The sequence below is a fragment of the Guillardia theta genome (genome assembly GCF_000315625.1).
Source record: "Guillardia theta CCMP2712 unplaced genomic scaffold GUITHscaffold_40, whole genome shotgun sequence".
NCBI lineage: Eukaryota > Cryptophyceae > Pyrenomonadales > Geminigeraceae > Guillardia > Guillardia theta.
Window position 1 is genome coordinate 560820 of NW_005434634.1, and position 20826 is coordinate 581645.

Consider the following 20826-nt stretch of genomic DNA (forward strand, 5'->3'; position numbering starts at 1 on the left):
GCGCGTAGCTGAGGGAGACGCAGCAGAGCTTTGCGATCGCTGCCGTACACCCCTCCTTCACCATCAGATAGGGGCTTGTCTCGAGGTAGTCCACCAGCATGTAGATAATCTTCCCTTCCTGCGCATGCTCTGCGCACTCTCTGTTGGAGATGATCTGTACGAGCGCGCTCAGCGCCCGTTGCCTGACTGAGTGAGAGACTATGTTGAGCATCCTCAGCAGATGCAAGATGCAAGTTCGCGATTCAGGAATGGCTGGGATAACCGCCAGCACGGCTGCGCCTGCCCCTCGGACCTCGAGGTCGTCATCCTGAAGCATTCGCTCTATCTTGAACAGCAGAGCCTTGCATTCTAAAACCTTCTTGCTGTATCCCAGCTCAACCACTGACACAAGAATGTCGCTGCTAAGTATCCTTGTTGTTGAACACGTCTCTCCCAGCAAGGTCACGAAACGAGTCAGCCCGTTCATGGCTATCAGAGCTTGACACACTTGCTTCGCATCGAAGTCGGACGCGGAGGACAGCAGGTCAGCAATATCCTTGAGTGCAGCAGTCCTCTTGCTTCCTCCGAAGGTGATCAACTCGAACAGTGAGGAAAGAAAGCCTTCAATCTCATCCGCCTTGTTCTCCGCCGCCCGGAGACTCGGCTGCGGGACCAATTGTACGACAGTGTTAAGATTCCAGTTTCCATGAGACGGGCGGAGAGGATGAGGAGTAGGTCTCCCGATAGACGAGCTCGCCGTCCTCCTCTTGTTCATCCCTACCTTCTCCCGGCCTTGTTCACCTCGTCCTCCCGAGTCCCGGAGTCCTTTCCCTTCAATGTGCCAGTTCTAGTATCTCGTCCCCGGAGTCCTTTCCCTTGTTCACCTCGTCCTCTTCCTCTTCAATCCAGGGCCTCCTCCTCCACTGCCCCTCTTCACCTTCTCCTCTTCCTCTTCATCTCCCGGCCCTCCTGCCATGTCGGCGCTCACAGTCAGTCACGGCGCGGGTCTGGCGATGAGTTCGGTTCACGGTTACTGACTCAGCCGGCCCTCTTCCCCGCTCTGTCCTCCGTAGGAACGTACCTGTACAGGTACCTGTACCCCACCCAACTTCTTGTTGCACCCCAACTTAAGAGGCCCCTACCCCATGCTTAATCTGAATTGTCTCGATTGAAGGTGGGGGTACTTATGGTATGTTAGATAACCCCCACCCCTCAAAGCGGGAGGCCGCATCGGTGTGAGGGATAAAAGAATGAACAGGGGGAGCAGCAGAGGAAGGCAAGTAGCGCAGAGAAGAGGAGAATAGCACAAGATAGGTAGGAGAGGAGAGTAGGAGGGGAGAGGAGAGTAGATCGAAGATGAGGGCCAGGGTAAGTGTAGCTCAAACAACATGGAAACAAGGGAGTAGGGAACAGGTATGACCTAGTGGCTGTGACCTCAGGAAAGGAACGATTGGATTTTCCCTTATGACATGAATGTCGAATGCGGAGAGGCTGAATTGAAACCAGAGCGATGTGTTGATCTTTCCCCGTCGTCTTACCTCTTGGCTTGTTGCAGGGAGGTTTCACCACTATGCCGCACTTCTTTGGGGCACGAGTAGATGGTGTAATCATGACTGGACTGAGGGCAGGACGGCAGGGGCTCATTCACTTGTCGCAAGCTCAAGGATGCATCAGCAGGAAACTCTCCACGTCCAAGGGCAGCGATCTCAATGCGATGGGAAGGACAAGCAGCATGGACCTGCTGAATCCCATTCCAGTGAAATCAAGAGGCAAGCAGGTCACAACATCTGAGCAGAGGAAAGACTTTCTCCGTGAGGACATTCCCTCGGTGAAGCGAGTCGTCATCAAAGTGGGCACCTCTGTTCTCACGCGGGACAATGAGTTTGGAGTGTCTTTGACTCGTCTCGCAAGCCTGGTCGAGCAGGTCAGCGCGCTAGTTCACTCGGGGAAGGAAGTAATCATCGTGACCTCTGGAGCTGTTGGCTTCGGCAAGATGAGGCTTCAAGTTCAGAACGTGCTGTCTCAGACCGTGAGGAACACTCTCTCCTGGGGAGCAAACGCTTCCCCTCCCTCGTTGGACTCTCGAGCCTGTGCTGCCGCCGGGCAGTCAGGGTTGATGACCCTTTATGACGCCATGTTTTCCCAGTATGGAGTGTCGATCGCGCAGCTTCTCGTGACGATGTCAGATTTTCAGGTCGATGCTCATCGCGCAAATATGTGCGAGACGATCAAGGAGCTGATCAAGCTGGGAATCGTCCCAGTCTGCAACGAGAACGACGTCTTCTACAGCAACACGGAGTCACGGGAGTTCATTATGAGCCATCAGAACACGACCATAACATCGTTCAATCCGAATTTCAAACAAAACATTGACAACGGTATCGACGACGGTGTTGACCGAGGGGACAAAGTCGTACGTCTTACCGCCAACGACTCGCTGTCTGCTCTTCTTGCCGTGGAGCTCGACGCCCAGCTGATGATCGTGCTGAGCAATGTGGATGGGCTATACACAGCTCCTCCAGGTCGCCTGTCGTCCATGGGAGCCACTCCAAAATTATTGCACACGTTCAACCCCGACGATCCTCAAATGGAGCGACTGGAGTATGGCCGGGACCGGCGAGTCGGACGAGGAGGCATGGCGGCTAAGGTGGACGCGTCAAAGTTTGCGCTGAACCATGGAGTACACTGCATCCTTGCCAATGGTCATCAGCATGACGTCATCTCCAAGATATTCGAGGGCAGGACCATCGGCACCTTGTTCACCCGCGCGGCTGGACGCGACTCGACGCCCTATGTCAAGGGAACGGAGGCGAGGAGCGCTTCTCGGGAGATGGCAAAGTTGCCTTCCAGTGTCAGGAAGAAGGTCCTTGAGCAGATCGTCAAGGATATCACGAGGAAGGAAGACGTCATCCTCGCAGCAAACAACGAGGATCTGCAAGAGGCGCTGAGAGCCATCAAGTCCGAGGGCGCCGTCGGTTCAGACCACCGACCTGACCAGCTCCCTCTCTCCCTGTCAAAACGCAAGTTAAGGTCGCTTGTCCAGAAGATCGACCAGATGACGGCGACGGCTGGCAATGTCGTGGGTCGGAATGTGAAGTGGTGTAAGGTGACGGACGGGCTCTATCTTGAGCAAGAGACTGTTCCCATTGGAGTGGCTCTGTGCGTGTTCGACAAGGCTTGTCCTGACGTCGTTCCCCTCCTGGCAAGTCTCTGCATTGCCTCCGGCAACGCTGTCATCTTCAAGTCCTCGCGCGAAAGCTTCCACACTACTCAGATCTTCCACTCGATCATCATCTCTGCGCTGAAAGCAAACAATATCTCCGAGAACGCGGTCATCAACCTGGAAGGACGAGACAACCTCGAGGACTTCTTGGTTCTGCAGGATCAGATCGACATGGTGATCCCGCGAGGATGCAAGCAGCTCATAGAGTATGTCAACACGCGCACCAAGATTCCCGTCCTCGGAGACACTGAGGGCCTCTGTCACGTGTACGTTCACAACGACGCAAATCTGGAGGTTGCAGCTCGAGTGCTGGTGGACTCCAAGTGTGAAGCAAGTTATGCTGGGAGGTATGGAGTGGAAACCATCCTCGTGCACTCCCATTGGATCGAGACTGGCAAGTTCGAGGAGCTGTTGGAGCCCCTCACCAGCAAAGGAGTCGCTCTCTTCGCCGGCCCTCGCCTCCGCGCTCAGTTCAAGTCTCAGTCTGCCAAGATGCCTCCTGCATGGTCTTTGAGATGCGAGTATGGATCAAGCGGGTGCGCTGTTGAGGTTGTTGACAGCCTCGAGGAAGCGATCCAGGTGCTGCTGCTGCTGCTGCTGCTGCTGCTGCTGCTGCTCATTTTGACTTGAATGTGTTGCTAGCATGTCAACGATTACGGAAGCCATCACACGGATGTCATCGTTTGCGAGAGCGGTTGATTCCTCCTCCTCATCCTCCTCCTTCTCTCCTCCTCCTCCTTCTCTCCTCCTTCCCTCTCCCTCCGCTCCTCTCCCTCCAGTCATGAGTTCTTTGTCAGAAATGGACTCGCGCAAGTTCTCGAGGGAAGTCGATAGCGCCTGTGTCTTCCAGAACTGCAGCACGCGATTCTCAGAGGGATACAGGTCGAGCCTCATCCTCTTCCTTCTGGCCCTCACCTCTTGTTGTAGCTTTGGGCTTGGAACTGAGGTGGGAGTGACGACCAAGCGAGTGCCCATGCGAGGGCCGATCGGGATTGAGGGGTTGATGACTTCCAAGTACATCTTGAGGGGCAAGGTAGAATAGAAGAGCTCCTTTCTCTCAAGGCTGATCCTGTTGCTTCAGGGGCATGCAGTCGCGGACATCGCAGACGGAAAGTCAAAATGGTGAGTGTGGGAGTAGGGAAGAGGGGAGGAGGAGAATCTGATTGTGACTCAGGGTCCACGAGAAGAAATGTGTCACTTGCGGTTTGCAAGTGCGCGACTAAGCGATGGATTAAGATGTAAGAAGCTCTTAAAGTTCTCACACACTTTCTGAGCCCCAACACCTGGAGTGATGGTAGTCAGTGCCCCCCTCCCTCAACACCTGGACGGTGATGGTAGTCACACGGTGCCCCCCCTCCCTCAACACCTGGATGGTGATGGCTGTCTGCTGCCGCTCGTCGCCATTACGAGTAAAACAAGACTCAAGACTGGGGAAGGGGAGGGAGGGGGGGCACTGACTACAGGAAGAACCTGAATGAGAAGAACTGTCAGCTATCTGAGGCGAACTTGCTATTGAATTTGACTAAAACATATTCCGGTCGGTGACAAGACGGTGGCAGGATGAAGCCTCACCTGATGGTGCTCTGGTGGGTGGGGCTGGTGCTGCTGACCTCGCTCATCCTCCTCCTCCTCCTTCAGCTCAGAAGGAGCAGGCAGCATACAGCTGTCAGTGACAGGGAGGAGAGACGAAACCGACAAAAGATGTTGAAGAAAGCAAAGTCAAACCCTGCCGCAGTCACTCCGGCACAAGCTCATGCTGAAGCAGAGAAGGTAGAGGTGGTCCCAAGGAAAGTTAGGAGAAGAAACCTGGAGGAGAGAGCAAAGGAGGCAGCGAAGCAGAATCCTGATCTCCCGGTATTCGAGGGGAAGGCAGAGGATCCGAGGCTGTCGAAGCCAACCAACAAGGTACAGCAGGCAGACGAATTTCTCCAGCAGGTGCGCAGGCTGCCGCCAACTGCAAGGAAGGAGCTGGAGGCATCAGCGAATGTGAGCAAAGCCTGGTGGGGAAACCCCTTGCAAGTCTCCGATGAGAACACAACGAGAATCGAGATGAAGGTGAAGGGCAGAGGGGACGGCTGTTCGCACCTCCTCTCCCTGGTGTTGACCATCCCGCCTCGGTATCCTGCTCAGCCTCCACATGCAGAGCTCTCCTCCTCTGAGGTATCGGAAGCAGCCCTCGCCCACTTGAAGGCATGGTTGACGTCGCGAATGAGGCAGTGGGAAGGCAGCGCCATGCTGACAAGAATCTTCGACTTGCTCGAGAGCGACGCAGCTCGGGTTGCGCACGAGTTCGACGTCACGAGCTGGAGCGCAGCAGAGCAGGAGAGTCTTGAGGCTGCACTGCGAGCCGCTCCTGCTTCCATGGACGCCAACGAAAGGTGGGAGGAGATCGCGCGGCTTGTGCCCGGGAAGAGCAGGCAGCAGTGCGTCGCACGCTTCAAGTTTGTGCGAGAGAGGCTGAACAAGCAGACCGTCGAGCCTCTGGCTGATGAATGGTTGGATGAACAGGCTGATGGTAATGAGCATGCTGGAAGAACCCGCCACGCGCGCGATGACCTGATGAACTTGGGCTTCATGGAAGAGGAGCTCGTCGAGGAGGAGGAGGAGGAGGACACTGACTCTGGAAGTGAAGATGGAGAGGAGGAGTCTGATCTTGATGATGACGAAGAAGATGAGGATGGAGCGAAAATCTTCATAGGGGAGGGAGAGGAAGGAGCAGCAGGCAGGCATCAAGGCACTCAGATCAGGATCGATCAAGCGCTCTTCCTCGGAACCTCTGTGGCTCAGATTTCTCAAGTTCGTCTCCTTCTCGCCTGCGAGAGATGTGGGACGCAAGTCGAAGCTTCCTGCGGGCGGCAGAGGGCATGGCAGAGGAGCTGCTCCAAGTGCAAGAGGGAGCTGACCGCTGGTTTCCGCCCCGACATTCTGCATCCCTCGAACTCGAGCGGAGGGTATCTCGACCTCACAGCATGTCTCGTGCAGCAGCTTCTTCCCATCGACCTCTGGCTTGCTTGCAGTGCTTGTGGCATGGAGTCTGCCGTCAGGAACGTTCGCTCCTCCACCCGAGCTTCCGTCTCCTGCTGCGGCTGCTTCGCGCAGATGTGCTTCGGCTTCGGGGGCAGCAGGCTCATCACCGTCTCCTCCACCTCCAGCGTACCTGGAGGAGGAGGAGGGGAGGGCGGGGACGGGAGGAAGAAGCTCAAAGCTGTGCCGAGGAAGAAGGAGGAGGGGCTGGTGGTGGGAACTCCGCTGCCCAACAAGGGCGCGTGCTCGCACTTCCGGCTGTCGCGGCGATGGCTCTGCTTTCCCTGCTGCGGTCGCGCGTTTCCCTGTCCTGTCTGCCACGACGAGGCTGTCAAGGGCGAGCACGAGACGATGTGGGCAAGCAGGATGATCTGCGGTAGCTGCAGCCGCGAGCAGCCAGTCCACAACAAGCAGTGCGAGTGCGGAGCGAAGCCGTGCGGAGGGACGGCGAGGAACTGGCAGGGAGGGGCGGGCCTGCGAGACAGGAGCAAGCTGGACAAGAAGGACAAGCGACACACAGACGCCCGATGGAGCGAGAAGAAGACGACGAGCAAGAAGAAGGAGCGGGTGGGAGAAGCCGCGAAGAAGAAGAGGGAAGAACGAAAGGAGGGGAAAGCGAAGGCTTGAAGGGAGGAGGGAGGAGACAGCTTGTCTTGGTTCATCTTCACCCATATCTCGTCCTTTACATCCTTCCCTGCTCGTCTATTTTGCCCTCCTCTTCTCCTCTCCTTCGCTTCTGCTCTGCCATCTCCGTTTCAACTCCACCAGCCTCCTCATCGCCGTCAGCTCTTTCCCCAGGTCCTCTGACGCCGACGTGAAGTTGGCGCTCAGCGCAAACCTGCACGCAAGTCAGTCCAGCTGACCCACAACAGCTTCTCTCGTACATCTCCCGACGGAGACCTGCTGGGAGGCTGCCGTAGAGCTTCTCGGGGTCACAGGAGGCGACCAGGAGCGAGAGGAGGAGCGCGCTCGTGCGCGAGGCCCTCCAGCTGCCGATGCCATGCCGCACAAGCTCGTCCTGCTCACTAGATCATTTCCACCACCACCACCTCCTCCTTCCCCTCCCCCCTCTTGCTCCTCTCCTGCTGTTGTCTCATCACCTGTAGGATAAACTCTACCCGAGTGTAGAGGGTAGTAACCCGGGCAGTGTCCAGCACCTGAAGGAGGGTGAGGCCTGAGGCAGTAGTAGCTCCTGCTCCTGCTCCTGCTCCTGCTCCTCCATAATCCTTCCTACCCACCATCTTCTGCTCTATCCTTCTCCTCAGCTCTTCCTCACCTGCCACAGAGTCTCTCGGTGGAGGGGAAGGAGCCCTTCCCCGTGCGCCACGATCCTCTCGTAGCGATGGAGGTGCTGAACGAGATGCCCCCGAGACCTGAGGAGGAGGATGAGGAGAGGAACGAAGCTGACAGGAGCTGGTACATCGCAGCAGCGATCAGAGCTGCTAAGACGCCTCCTGGGTCCCTCGCGTGCTGGATGACTGGCGGAGCCATGCTCTGACACGAGCATCAGAGGGGCGAGATGCAGGGAGAGAAAGAAGACGAAGAAGAAGAAGAAGAAGATGATGATGATGAAGACGTGCAAGAAGAAGTAGAAGAAGAAGAAGTAGTAGAAGATGCAGGATGAGGAGGAGGAGGAGGAGGAGGAGAAGGAGAAGGAGAAGGAGGAGGAGTAGATGATGATGATGATGAGGAGGAGGAGGAGGGTGACGATGAAAACAACGAGGAAGAGACAGCGGCCTACCTCGAGCGCAAGGATAAAGTCCTGCATAGGGAGCAGGTTTCCTCCTAAATCTCTAACACAGAAGAAGCTCAGCAAGCCCGTCTGCTGCTCTTCTGCTGCTCTCCTGCTCCCATCAAGCCGCATGAGATTGAAGCAGGGTAAGGAGGAGGGAGGAGGAGGAGGGGAAGGTGGTGGTGGAGGAGAGGGAGGAGGAGAGGGTGGAGGAGAGGGTGGAGGAGGAGGGGAGGAGGAGAAGGAGGAGGAGAAGGAGGAGGAGAAGGAGGAGGAAGATGAGATGGAGATGTTCTCACTTGACCGTGATGAAACCTCTCTGTTGCCCTGAAGTTGCCCGGTGAAGAGGAGGAGAGATGCTTCTCCACAACTCCTTGAGCGACATCCAGTACACCCTCTCTCCTCCTCCTCCCTTCCCGACCTCAAGCACCAACGTAATGTCGCGAGCAGCCGAGTAGGCGCAGAGACACGCGAAGGAGGAGGAGGCGGACTGATCGTCCTCGTGGCACATCAGGGCAATGACACCGACAGGCGCCTCCTCCTCCTCCTCTCTCACGACTCCACGCTCATCGATGTCGGGCGTCGAGCCAAACACAGAGGAGCGAAGGACTTGGCGAAGCTCCTCCTCCTCCGACTCCTCCGCAAGGTGCACGCGGACTGACGCTCCTGCTACCTCGCCGAGGTCAGCGAGAAGCTGCAGGCTAGCATCGCTCTCTGCTTGAGGAGGGAGGAGGAGGCGGAGGGAGGAGGCGGAGTGCCGCTGCCACGGCCCCTTCCACAACCTTCCGCCTTCTAGCTGCACAGCATTGAGAACGAGAGCAAGAGCTGCGAGGTGGCGGAGGTGAGGAGCAGGAGAAGGAGAAGCAATCTCCAGCACTCTCAGCGTCATCGCTTCCCCCCGCGGGCCAGACGTCTTGAGGATTTTCCTTCCTGTCACAGGCTCACTGCAAGCAACTTCCTTTCTCCTCCCTCCACTCCCTCCTCACCCGCTGCCTCCCTCCCCCTCCCTCCCTTCGCCCGTCTCCTCTCTCCTCTCAATCATCACCTTCTTCCGTACTGAGGCCAACGAGGTGGGAGGGGAGGGGCAGGCGATACATGGCGAGCAAGCTCGGTTCTGCTTCCTCGTCGTCTCTTCGCCAACTGCCGGCGGGAGGAGACGAGCATCGCGTGCTCTGCTCGAACTTCTGCCGCTCCTGCAGCTGCTCCAGCAGGTCCTGAATCTTCTCCGCCTGCTCCTTCAGCTCCATCCTCCTCTCTGCCGCGTACTTCTCGAACTTCGCCCTCTGCACCCGCAGATCTCCGAGCTTTCCCTCCCCGAGCTGCTCTTCTTTCTCCCTCTTGAGCTCTGCCAGCCTGTTGACAATCAGCAGAAAACAGTACGAGGAGGAGGAGGAGGAGGAGGAGGAGGAGGAGGAAATTTGACAGAGAGACGGTAGAAGCACCTGTAGCCGGAGTAGGTGGCAGCTTTGATGAGATGCTTGAGCTCTTCGCTGCTCATCCCTCCTCCTGCTCTCTCAGCGTCGAGTTTCAGCTGCTGCATCGCATCTTTTTCGCTTCTGATTCTTTCCTCGAAAGCCTCTCTTCCCTCCCTCTGCGCCTTCACCATCATCTCCAGCTCCTGCAGCTCCTCCGACTTCTCCTCGTCCTGCAGCTCCTCCGCCTCCTCCTTCACCTCTTCAGGCTCCTCCTTCCAGTCCTCAAGGGCCTCAGTGATAGACTGAAGTTTCTCCGCGATCTCAGCTGCTTCCTCTCTCCCTCCTCCTTGGCCGCGCCCTTCTCCCTCCAGCTTACTTTCCTCCCCGCTCATTGTTTCTGTCGCTTCCGCTACCGCGTCTGCAGCATGCTGGAGCCGAGAGCGGTACATGGTCCAGTACAGCTCTCGCGCACGCTCCTCCTCCGTCTTCCCCTCCTCGCGCTCTTTTCGTATCCTCTGCAACTCTTCTTCGCTGATCAGGCTTCCCCGCCACAGCTTGCTGATCCCATCGATCAGCGGCTTCGCAAAGTTCTCCTGCCTCTTCATCTTCCCCGTAAAGATCTTCATCCGCTGCGCCATGCCCTCCACCCTTCCTTCCCGCCCTCGTGTCCCTTCCTGCACCTCCGAGCTGCCGACCTTTCCTGCCTCCTCCTTGTTCCCTTGCCCCTCTTCTCCCCCCTCCTTCTTCTGCTCTTCTTGCCTGTCTTGCTCGAGCTCCTGCTGCTGCTGCTGCTGCTCTTGATACACCTCAGGCTCTCTGGCAAACTTGCTCGCAGCTTGTCTGCTAGGAGGATGCGATGGCGGCAGCCCCCGAGCTCCTCCTCCCTGCCTGTTCACCGACCAGAGGCGCACAGAGCCATCGCGGGAGGAGGAGGCGAAGAAACTGCCGTCAGGAGGCAGCGCAACGTTGGTGATCATCTTGCCATGCCCGAGCACGACAGCAAGGCACCTCCACTTCCACCTCTCACCCTCCTGCAGCGGCTGCAGCTGCATCCTGTCTCCTCGCTCCACGGGGCCCCACACCCTCACTGAGTTGTCGCTTCCCCACATCAAGTTTCCCTCCCCCGAGATCAGCAGCTCTCCTCCATCGCCTCCTCTTGCGTCGAACGCTAGCGTCCTGACCGCTCCCCTGTGGCCAGACAGCGAGCTCACGACCTCCCCGTCCTCCACTCGCCACAGGCGGATGACGGAGTCGCTCCCCCCCGAGGCGAGGAGGTGACCTGAGGGGCTGAAGGAGCAGCACCAGACCTTGGCTTGCGCTCTGCCTCCCAGCACTCTCAGCTGCTCTCCGCTCTTGGTGCTCCAGAGGCGCAGGGAGCAGTCGAGGGAGCCGGAGGCCAGGAGGCGATCAGAGGGGTGGAACGAGAGGCAGGTGACCTCCTTCTCGTGCCCCCGCAGGGTCCGCGAGACTTCACCGTCGGACAGGCGGAAGAACCGGATCAGCTTGTCGGAGGAGGCGGCGGCGATGAAAGTGCCGAGAGGGTCGAACGAGCAGGCGAGGAAGTTGATCCCTCCCGCTCGCATCACTCGCACGCACTTCCCGTTGCTCACGTCCCACACGCGCAGGGACCCGTCGAAGGAGGCAGAGACGAGCAGCTCCCCCGACGGCGAGAAGCTCAAGCTGTAAACCCACTCAGAGTGACCGCGAAGAACGCGCAGGCACTCTCCGTCCATCCGCCATAGCCTCACGATACGATCTCCTCCTCCACTCGCAAGGAGGGGGACCAGCGGGTGGAACGCACAGCACCAGACCGGAGCCTCATGCTCGTTCAGACTCCGAACCTCCTCCACCTCGATCGACTCAGGATAACCGCCCGGCAACGAACCAACCGGAGCCTGCGCCCTTGTTCCATACAAGCCATCCCCATGCTGATGGCCACATTCCTGCTCCTCTACCCTCCTCTCTTGCTTGGGGGTGCAGGGATACCATGAAACGACCGAGGGAAGACAACGGAAGGCGCTCGGAGGCTCCAGCACGGTGACCTCGCGGTTCGAGGATGCCAGAAGTTCGTCGCCACCGTAAGATCGAGCGATCAGATTCTCGGCAAGAGCGACTCGCCTCTTCTCGGCTTCAAGAGCAGCAACAAGCTCTGAGATCCGACGGTTGCTGTCCTCAAGCTCTTGTTCCAGAGATCCCGTCATCCTCCCCGGGATCTCGTCTCTTCGCTACTCTTCCACTTGTGCTGCTGGGAGGCCTTGAGCTCAGCTCGCACACCCTTCACAACCTTCCTGCCTCCTGCCTCCTGCCTCCTGCCTCCTGCCTCCTGCCTCCTGCCTTCAACACCCACAAGTTCCTGCTCTGTCCTCTGGTCCCTCGTCGTCCACTCTCACTCCGTCCTTGCTTCCCCTCCGCTCTCCCCGATTCCTCCTTGTGCTGACTCGTCGCCCTCTACCTCATCACCCTCATACCCATCATCACCCTCGTCCCACGTAGCCCTCATCCCCTCATCTCTTACTCATCACCCTCATACCCTCCGGGACCCACTGCAAACTGAGCCTGCCTCGGAGATGCCTCAAGGCTGATCTCAAAGATTCAGGTCGGGGCATGTGTATACGAGGGTCTAGGAGGGGGGGTAAAGGTCACTGATTTCATATGTCTTGATATAATGGATAGAGAAGATCCTCGGACTTGTTGAATCCAGGTCATATGCAAGTGTTGTTCAAGAATGGGGGTAGGGGTACTTATTTACTACTCAATACCGGTGTGATGCCACATGCAACATTTGGGAATAGGTGGGGTAGGGTCATCGATCTCCCTATCCATTCGGGGTAGTAAAGGGTGGGGTAGGGTGTAAAAGATTTGCCGTTGAGGCCGCTCGCCTTTTCCTGACCCCCCCCACCTGCTTCTCTCCTCCTCCTCCTCCTCCTCAAGCCCTCTGCTTCTGCGAGCTCCCTTCTCCTCGCCTCGTCTCATCTCCATCTCAAGATCTTGCAACCATGATCTTCATCAGGCCGGACGATGAGCAATCTACGACAACCGTTCATGGTAAAGCTCCCATGTACGAGGATAGGGGAGGAGACGCAAAGTCCTTTGCTCGAAGAGGAAACGCCCTGTCGGATGTCACCAACTACCTCCAACCAAACTCATCAAAGCAGAACTTTCAGCAGGCAGACATGGCAAAGAAACGGCAGATGACATCAGGAGGGTTAGGACGGATTGATCCGATGCATCAGAGCATGAAGCCTGCAGGCAAGCAGTTGCATCATGACGCTTCTCGGCAATCCATGCAGTCATATTATGTTGACCAAGAAAACCAATACAAGACTATGCAGTACCCTCAACCTCAACAGAAGAAGCTACAGCCACAGCAGCAGCAGCAGCAGCAGCAGCAGCAGCAGCAGCCGCAGTCGGTTCGCCTGCAGATCCAGCAAACTTCAGGCACTAGACAGCAGACCACCTTCCAACCCCCGCAACAGCCACACCATCAGCAACAATTTCAGCGCCATCAGCAGCATCAGCAGCAGCAACAACTACTTCTACAGCAGCAGCAAGTACAGCAGCAGCGCCAGTACCAAACGCAGCAGCAGCAGCAGCAGCAGCAGCGTGGACAGCAAGGATCCTTCCAGTTCTTCCCTCTCTTCAACCGCCAAGTCTACCAGGCCCGAGATCAAGCGCCTGTTCGGAGCCAGCAGGTCCAGGCATACAGTCAGTACCAGTCGAGCGATTACATGGCCGCGCGATCTGCTGACTTGCAGCGACAAGCCATGAACAGGGGGGCACCAGCACCTGCCGACCTGACTTATCAGATGCTCTACTCTGCCCAAGTCGCCAGCGTGCCGACGGCTTTTGCTCAGTCTTACATGATACCTCAGAAGAACAGGAAGAAGAAGCGAACTGGAAAGAAGCAGCCTGTTGTTCGGGGTTACAACCCCCTCCTCAGCCCCCTCACCGAGAACACCCTGGGTGAGTTGTCAACCCCCGCCAGGACGGAGCTGGAGAAGGAGATCTGTGCTAAGTACTCGATCCCTTACATTCCGTCGCCTCTGGCTGATGCAGATGAGGTCGAAGTTCTGGTCACCCAAGAGAATGCGCGGCCCGGAGATGTGGTGAAGATTGCCAAGGAATTCGCTCGACTTCCCTTCTTCAGAAAGTACTCAGGACGAACAGGTGGGATGTTTGTAGGTCATGCTGCGGCCTATTGAGGCTGACTAGTTCGTCTGACAGGTCTCTTGTTGCGAAGCTGCGAAGCTCCTGGAGGGAGCGGGTGGATTGTGAACTTTGGGGAGCATCTTGGAAAGCAGTTTTTCTGCACAGGAGGGGAAGGAAAGATGAATCACCTGGCGCATTACATCCCTTCCAGAAAAGATTTCATCGACGAGACCCTTACACGAAAGTTCCTCGACGAGTCTTTCAAGGCAACGCAGGAGCAGAGCAGGAAAGAGAGTGCGGATCACAGGTCGGCGGTCAAGAGGGAGGAAGCAAAGTCTTCGACGGTGTTGCGCGAGAAAACGCAGGACGGAGTTAACGGCCATCATAGCAAGTCGAAGCGACATGTCGATCAGCTGGAGGCCCCTGGTAGTGAGAGGGACGACGAGCCTGCGCTCGAGTCTGCCCAGAAGATGTCCAAGAATACGCAGGATGTTGTAGCTGAGAGTCAGCTGGAAGACAGGAAGAAAAGCTTTTGGATCCCAGAGCTGCAGTCCTTGTACTCTGACATCGACGCTCGAGGTCGAGACAAGGTTGAAGCCGCAAGTCTTGTCGTGTCTCTTGTCTGATGTTGTCGATCCCAGGCTCACCAGCCTTGTGCTTCCATTGCCGCCAAGAACGAGACTCAAGAAGCGGGAAACAGCAGTGCCAGTCAGGGGGAGGTAACAAAGAAACCCGATGAAGAGAGGTAGAGCACTGACATGGGGGATGCAGAAGAAGAAGCAATCGACGAATGTTCTCGGAGCATCCGAATGCAACAAGATTGGTAGCGACAACAGCGCGCAAGGGAATGTTGAAGGACGCCAGCAAGAGCTGGGAAAGGAGGGCGGCAGGTAAGAAACTTATCCTCCTGCTCCAGCCTTTGATTTCTCTACGTAGCGAGAGAAAGTTGAAGCTGCACAACCCCCTCGATCTCCTCAAGGTAGGCTGAGGGCCCTTCCTGCTCCTGCTCCTGCTCCTGCTCCTGCTCCTGCTCTCTCACTCAGGCTCTTCCTCGTCCTCTCACTCTTCTCCTCATCATCATCTTGATCCTCATCTTCTGATGTCTGACTCGAGCGGCAGCATGGATCCCCGACGTTCTGGTTGGCTTAATGATCTGATCTGATCGCCAACACATACTAACAGCTGGAGCCGAGCTGAACTGACAACTGAGATGAGACTACTAATGTGAGAAAAATTAAATATCTCGCTTCTGGTACACTATGTACATGCACACAACAAAACCTTGCGGCCCCGGGTCTCTTCCGCCCATCAGTCTCCTCCTCCTCCCGGTCGTCCGACGTCGTCTCGCCGCAGTGAGCGACCGGGCCCGCCGCCGGGTGACTCACTCGCGGAAGTTTGCCTAAAAAAAGAAGAAACTGTAAAAGAAAACAAAAACTTTTTTTATTTTTCGTGAGGTATGGCGCGAGCAGGGATAGCGGTGATGGTGATGCTGGTTCACTTGACGGGAGGAGGAGAGACGAGGAGAGGAGGAGGAGGAGGAGGAGGAGACCTGGAGGAGATCAGACTGGCGCATGCTGGTAGCTCCTACCTGAACCTCCTCGATACAAGAAGGAGATGCGACTCCTCGAGCTTGAAAATGGTTAAAACACTTGGCTTTGCCATGCTGGCTTAGGGCGACTAACTTTCTTGGCATCTAGTTACGCTTGAGAGGAGGACAAAGAAGAAGATATGAGGGAAGTCAGGGAACCAGGAAGAATGATGACAGGAGGCCAGGCAAGCATGCTCTTCAGTAAATTTTCAGAATCCGCTCACTATGTTTCAGATTCGTCGCCTAGGATGTTCTTGTTGGTGTCGATGACAGACTCAGCCGACCCTGGTTCATGTTCACAAAGCAAAACAAGTATCTGACAGTCATGCAACAGAATGCATCGTCAACGATGTGATCAAAGCCTGCGCTGAAGATGTAGAAAGCAACGAAGACGAACCATTTCCGTCAATTGGTCGCACCGTCAGGTGCTGTGCATATGTGGCAGGTGGCTGATGTGACTGGAACGTGAGCAGGTTGTCGAAGAGATGTACTGGAGTACATTCAAAGCGAGCAACGTTCTTGCTGGCTCCACGGAAGGACCCCACCCATCTCCTAGATCTCCTCAAGGTCGTGGACGGAGTAATTCTATTGCACGCAGGTGAAGTTGACTCCCTCCCTTTTCCCTCTCCTCATCTTCAAGCCCAGGCGTTGAAATGCCTTCTCCCTCCTCCATGACGCACTCGCTCGACGGCTATCGGCTCCTTCCTGGTGGCCATGGTGCTCTGGCAGTGAACCTTCTGCGAGCTCAAGGGCTACCTGCTATCGTCGCTGCCTCGTACGATGACAAGAACCTGTCGTCGTCAGTGAACGTCAAGGTTGCCTCAGCTTCTCGTCCTCCTTGTGACCGCAGCATGCAGATTCGGAAGGGGAGGGCGCAGTTTCTATGCGCAGGTACGAAGCAAGGGCAGTGAGTTATCATGACGATTTCGGCAGAGGGACTGGGCGAGGAGAAGGATTTGAGACCGTTCGACCTGCACGACAAGCAGCAAGTTGAAGGTGTGAGCGCCTCGTGGGTCTTGTTCGATGACGAGGATGGGGCAGGCATGATCCGCTCTCTCATGAACCGAGAGCCCAAAGGGCCGGCATGGCGGCAACCATACGCCTACATGATGGCGAGCAATTGCTACTTCTCCTCCTACGTGAACAGCTCAAGTGAGGCCGATGAGATGCTGGAGAATGGGAAGGAGGGGACGAGCGAGAAGCTCGTGACTACCGTCGTGATCGAAGGATTCCTCCGCTCCCGGCCTCTGAGCGCGGATCAGCTCGTGCACGTGTCAGGAGTTGGAACGTTCAAAGTTCACTCGATCTCGCTGACTTCTCCAAGCAAGGAGTTGATCAGCAAGAGGAAGTTCTCACCGACAGAGAAAGTCGGAGAGCAGGAGAGCCGACCAGAGAACGATCAGGAGGACGAGAGTGAACATGCGAATCTGGATGTCGGTGATGACGATGACGATGACGATGACGATGACGATGAGGAGGAAGGGGAGCACGGACCAGCTTCTAAGAGGCTCCGTAAACCAGAATACTTTCAAGATTGGGAAGGTGCCGCAGTTGACGGCATTTCTGAAGCCGAAGAGGTAGGAGACCATAAGGAGGGCAGGCAGGTCGAAGCAGCCGGTGGAGTGAGAGAGGAAGGGAGCAACGTTTCTGGGATCCAAGAGCGGCTCCAGGAGGTTAAGACGAAGCGACACATTGCAAGCTTGTTCGTGGGGACGGAGAAAAAGAAGATGCATCCTCATACCGCCTCCTTCCTCGACGAGCGAGACCCTTCCAACCCCCTCAAGATGTTCTCCAACCTTCGTTCCCTCTCTGCTGCCCAGCAAGCCCTGCCGCTTGATGGCAAAGCTGACGGCGAAGTGAACGGCGTTGCGCTTGTTTCCCATCAAGGCGGCAAGGCTGAACGGCGACTGCGAGCGCAGCTGAGAGGAGATGAGTGGGAGTTCCTAAAGGGGCTGGAAGGTAGGGAGAGTCTTTGTACGCGGGAGGGTTCAAGTCTAAGTGACAGGACTGGGAGAGAAGATCGACTTGGAGGCAGAGAAGGCTGAGTACCTGAGACTTCGAAGGTGCGGGAGGGATCAGTGAGGGAAGAGGAGGAGGCAGGAAGCTGGAGAAGGAGGGAGGGAGGGAGGGAGGGAGGGAGGGAGGAAAGGAGGCTGGTTTAATTAGCAGCAGGGAAATTGAAGATCAAATTCTATTTCCGGATGAAGTTGACACGCCGCTCAACGTCTCCGTCGTCGACGTGATTCCCCTGCCTCCCTCGTCTGACCTTCTTCATCCCAACCTTCTACCTCGCTTCCTCTACCTATGTCCCTTCCTCTGCCTCCCGTCCTCTCTCTCTCTCCCCTCCTCTGACTTTGTGCAGACGTACGGCGACTTCACCCCCCTGCACGATCTTGAGAAAGCCTCTTGGGACCCAACAGCCAACCTGCCAGCAGAGTATCGGTGAGATCAGCATTCCACATGCCTCATCCTCCTCCTCCTCCTCCTCCTCCTCCTCTCCTCCTCCTCCTCCTCCTCCTCCTCCTCCTCCTCCTCCTCCTCGCAGTTTTCAACTTCATGATCCTTTCGACTGTCTCGGCCTCATCTCGTCCTCTCGCTCCTCTATTTTCCCCGTCGCTGGGCCTCATCGACTCATCTCAGTCTCGCAGACGAATCTATCAGTTCAGCAACTTCAAGGTCAGACCGTCTTGCCTGTCGTCGCGTCTGAGCGACTTCAGGGGATCCAAAAGCGATCGTTGAAGGCCAACGACCAATTCCTCAAGTCAGCCAATGCAGGAGAAGTGGAGGTGATCATCTCGACTTGACCTCCTCCTCCTCCCTCCACCTTCTCCATCTGCCTGCTTCCTTGATGGTTTCACTTTCTATTCCAGGCCGCTCAGCCAGGGCAACACATCGCCGTCAAGCTTCTTGGAGTTCCCGAGGGACAGGCAGGAGGAGGAGGAGGAGTTCGGTGGGGCGGGAGAGGGGAGGGAGCAAGGGGAGAGGGGAGGAGGAAGAGGAGGAGTTGCGAGCCATTCGCTGAGGAAGAATCAGGTCGATGCGATCATGCGGATGCACGTTGAAGGCAAACCAGTGCTATTGTCCTCCGTTCTTCGACATGAGAACAAGAGGCAAGGAGAGCGGGGAGGAGTGGAGAAGAAAGATGAGAGATGGGGAGAGGAGAGGAGAGGAAGGGAGAGGTGAGAGAAGGGACGATGAGAGGAGAAGAGAGAAGGGAGGAAGAGAGAGGAGAGGGATGAGAAGGGAAAGGAGAGAAGCGAAGGGAGAGGAGGAGGGATTGCCCTGACACCTATGCAGAGGACTGCTGAACATGCAAGTGGACAGACACGCGAGCCTTCCAGAACGAGAGATTGTTGAGAGCGAGGATGTAAGAGAGGAGGAGGAGGAGGAGGACCAGGAGGAGAGAGAGGCTGAGGGCCTTGTAGGAGCTGGAGTTCCACCTGGGGTTCAGACGAGAATCCGGTCGTCCGATTTTCTCGCATGCTGTCGGCAGCACCAGCACGGGACAGTTGAAATTCATTGTGCAGAAATTTCTACTGTACGAGAAAGGTAAGGGAGGAGGAGGAGGAGGAGGATGGACATAACTGGCAGCAGGCAAGGTCTTTGCTTCCATCTTCGCTCCAACCGTGTTTCCCAACGTTCCTGTCCTGATGTTTCGTCCCAAAGACTCTAGGTGTCCCTTTGCTGCTCGCATCTCCTTCTGATCTCATCTCATCTCATCTCATCTCATCTCATCTCGTCTCATCTCGTCTCTATCCAGGCTTGTGGGCACGGGCACAACCATTGACATGGATTGCGATCGGATCCTCTTGAAGAGAATCACCTTGACAGGATATCCCTACAGGCACCTCTTCTTCTCCTCCTCCTCTCTCCTCCTCCTCCTCCTCCTCCTCCCCCTCCTCCTCCTCCCCCTCCTCTTCCTTCTCTCCCTCCTCTTCTCTTCTCCTCTCCTTATCGTCGTTCAGGATCCACAAGCTCACTGTTGTCGTCCGCTGGATGTTCTTCTTCGAATCCGACGTTCGCGCCCTGACCGGCTGCAAGCTGGTGAATCTCGAGCTCTCACTTCCCAGCTGACCGCCAGCAGACGAGCAAGTTTGGGCTCGAGGGGGAGCTGCTGGGGCCTCTGGGAACGCGCGGGCTGATGAAGACCAAGTGGAGCGACAGCGTCTCGTTCAAGGACACAGTCTGCCTGCACCTCTACAAGCGAGTCTTCCCTTCCCCCCTCTCTCCCCCCTCCCCTGTCTCTTAGTCTTCCCCTCCCTTCTCCTTCCCTCTAACTCCCTTCCCTTCTCCGTTTTCGCTCTCTCTTCCTCCACCACTGCTGTCCCTCCTCCTCTAGTTCTTTTTTCCTTCCTCGCCCTTGGCTTCATAGGTCCAATCCCTCCTCCTCCTCCTCCTCCTCCTCCTCCTCCTCCTCCTCCTCCTCCTCCGCCTGCCTTCCATCCCCTCAGCCTCATTTTCAACGAGCAGCAAAGAGCAGCGGTTTGTTGTCTTGTCCTTTCAATCATTTCTGTACAGCTTTCTTCCACCCCTCATATACTCCTTACCCTCCTCCTCCTTCTCCTCCTCTTTCATTACCTCCTCTCCTCTTTGCGCTCATCACGGATGAGCTTCTTCTTCGTCGTCAGTCATCCAATCGCCTGCTCACTCGTCAAACCCTTCTTGTCCTCGTCTCTCTTCACATCAACTCCTCCTCCTCCTCCTCCTCCTCCTCCTCCTCCGCCCCTTCCCAGCCTTCTCACCATCCTCATCGCCTTCTTCGTCCTGTTCATGCCATCATCACAACGACAGGAAAGAAGCGAGTCCTTACCTCCATCGCCACGTTGTCGTTGCCGTCACGCTGCCAAGTACATGAGAGGGGGAGCGAGGGAGGAGGAGCGAGGGAGGAAGAGCGAGGGAGGAGGAGCGAGGGAGGAGGAGCACCGACCAGATTCTTTTCGATCTCTTCGTGCAGCTCCTGCAGCCTGGAAGCCTGGAAGACGCAGTGAGAGGAGGAGGCTCAGTGAGAGGAGGAGGCTGACCTGGTCCTCATCTTCTACGCCCTCTTGCTCCAGAATCTGAGCGAGTAGAGTGAGAGAGGAAGACAAGGAGGGAAAAGAGGCAGAGGGGCACGGGGCAGGTTGAGGGAAAGGGGAGGAGAAGGTAGAGAGATTCACCTTGATGGCGGACAAGGTGCAGTGATGAGCGGCCGAATGAGCTCCTCGATGAAAATGAATCAAAGCCTGAACCTCGTCAATGCAGCAACCACTGCTTCCTCCCCCTCTTCCTCCTCCTCTTCTGCTCCTCTGCTCCTTCCTCCCTCTCTTCCTGACCCCTTCTCCTCGTCTCCTTCCTCTCCTTACGTACCAGGAGGTACCAGGTCTCAACGTATTGATCGTCCACTTGGAGGAGGAGATTTCCAAACTGACAAGACAACTCAGCGATGAGGGAAAGAAGGAGGGGAAGGAGGAGAGGAGAGGAGAGAAAAGGGGAAGCAGGAGGGAGGGGCGGGAAATTAGGAGGGGACGAGAGGGGAAGCAGGAGGGGAGGGGAGGCGAAGGGAACAACGAGGAGGAGAATTTGAGGAGGAGGAAGGAGGAAGGAATGGCGAGTAGGAAGGAAGACAAGGTGGGGGACGAGACTTCTCACCTCCTCTGCTTCATCGAGCTGCTCGAGCTCGATCAACAACTTCAAAATTCCTGTCGACTTGTCACATCCTCTTGATTCTTCATCTTCT

General features: G+C 56.5%; 6 protein-coding genes across 6 annotated transcripts in view; 4 read left to right on the forward strand and 2 right to left on the reverse strand.

Annotated features, from left to right (window-relative positions):
- Positions 1-1711: 1711 nt before the first annotated feature.
- On the forward strand, positions 1712-4328 carry GUITHDRAFT_87452 (hypothetical protein; the record flags this gene model as incomplete). Its single annotated transcript, XM_005831476.1, has 6 exons — positions 1712-2257; positions 2306-3781; positions 3845-3896; positions 4000-4084; positions 4130-4235; positions 4284-4328. 6 exons carry the CDS (start codon positions 1712-1714, stop codon positions 4326-4328), a joined length of 2310 nt encoding a protein of 769 aa, XP_005831533.1.
- Positions 4329-6415: 2087 nt separating this feature from the next.
- GUITHDRAFT_51989 (hypothetical protein) lies at positions 6416-6622 on the forward strand (the record flags this gene model as incomplete). Its single annotated transcript, XM_005831477.1, has 1 exon — positions 6416-6622. A coding segment is annotated over one exon (207 nt), but the record flags the coding sequence as incomplete, so codon positions are not given.
- Positions 6623-10266: 3644 nt separating this feature from the next.
- GUITHDRAFT_60575 (hypothetical protein) lies at positions 10267-11205 on the reverse strand (the record flags this gene model as incomplete). Its single annotated transcript, XM_005831478.1, has 1 exon — positions 10267-11205. A coding segment is annotated over one exon (939 nt), but the record flags the coding sequence as incomplete, so codon positions are not given.
- A 1896-nt stretch (positions 11206-13101) lies between these two features.
- GUITHDRAFT_139780 (hypothetical protein) lies at positions 13102-14622 on the forward strand (the record flags this gene model as incomplete). The annotated part of the gene is made up of 6 exons (XM_005831479.1): positions 13102-13540; positions 13598-14112; positions 14164-14241; positions 14294-14412; positions 14459-14501; positions 14566-14622. 6 exons carry the CDS (start codon positions 13102-13104, stop codon positions 14620-14622), a joined length of 1251 nt encoding a protein of 416 aa, XP_005831536.1.
- Positions 14623-15781: 1159 nt separating this feature from the next.
- On the forward strand, positions 15782-19359 carry GUITHDRAFT_139781 (hypothetical protein; the record flags this gene model as incomplete). Its single annotated transcript, XM_005831480.1, has 15 exons — positions 15782-15925; positions 15968-16001; positions 16044-16523; positions 16653-17069; positions 17116-17173; positions 17283-17349; positions 17473-17552; positions 17759-17786; positions 17828-17896; positions 17981-18060; positions 18408-18477; positions 18536-18659; positions 18705-18783; positions 19076-19154; positions 19195-19359. The coding sequence occupies 15 exons, from the start codon at positions 15782-15784 to the stop codon at positions 19357-19359; spliced, it is 1974 nt and encodes a 657-aa protein (XP_005831537.1).
- Positions 19360-19710: 351 nt separating this feature from the next.
- The window catches only part of GUITHDRAFT_163584 (hypothetical protein), a gene marked incomplete at both ends in the record, with an annotated part of 5035 nt that continues 3919 nt past the window's right edge, over positions 19711-20826 (reverse strand). Inside the window, 8 exons of the mRNA XM_005831481.1 lie at positions 19711-19750; positions 19853-19874; positions 19921-19950; positions 20038-20082; positions 20132-20167; positions 20267-20332; positions 20457-20513; positions 20739-20789. Coding sequence (XP_005831538.1) covers positions 19713-19750; positions 19853-19874; positions 19921-19950; positions 20038-20082; positions 20132-20167; positions 20267-20332; positions 20457-20513; positions 20739-20789 — 345 coding nt within the window. The remainder of the gene's footprint in view (positions 19751-19852; positions 19875-19920; positions 19951-20037; positions 20083-20131; positions 20168-20266; positions 20333-20456; positions 20514-20738; positions 20790-20826) is intronic.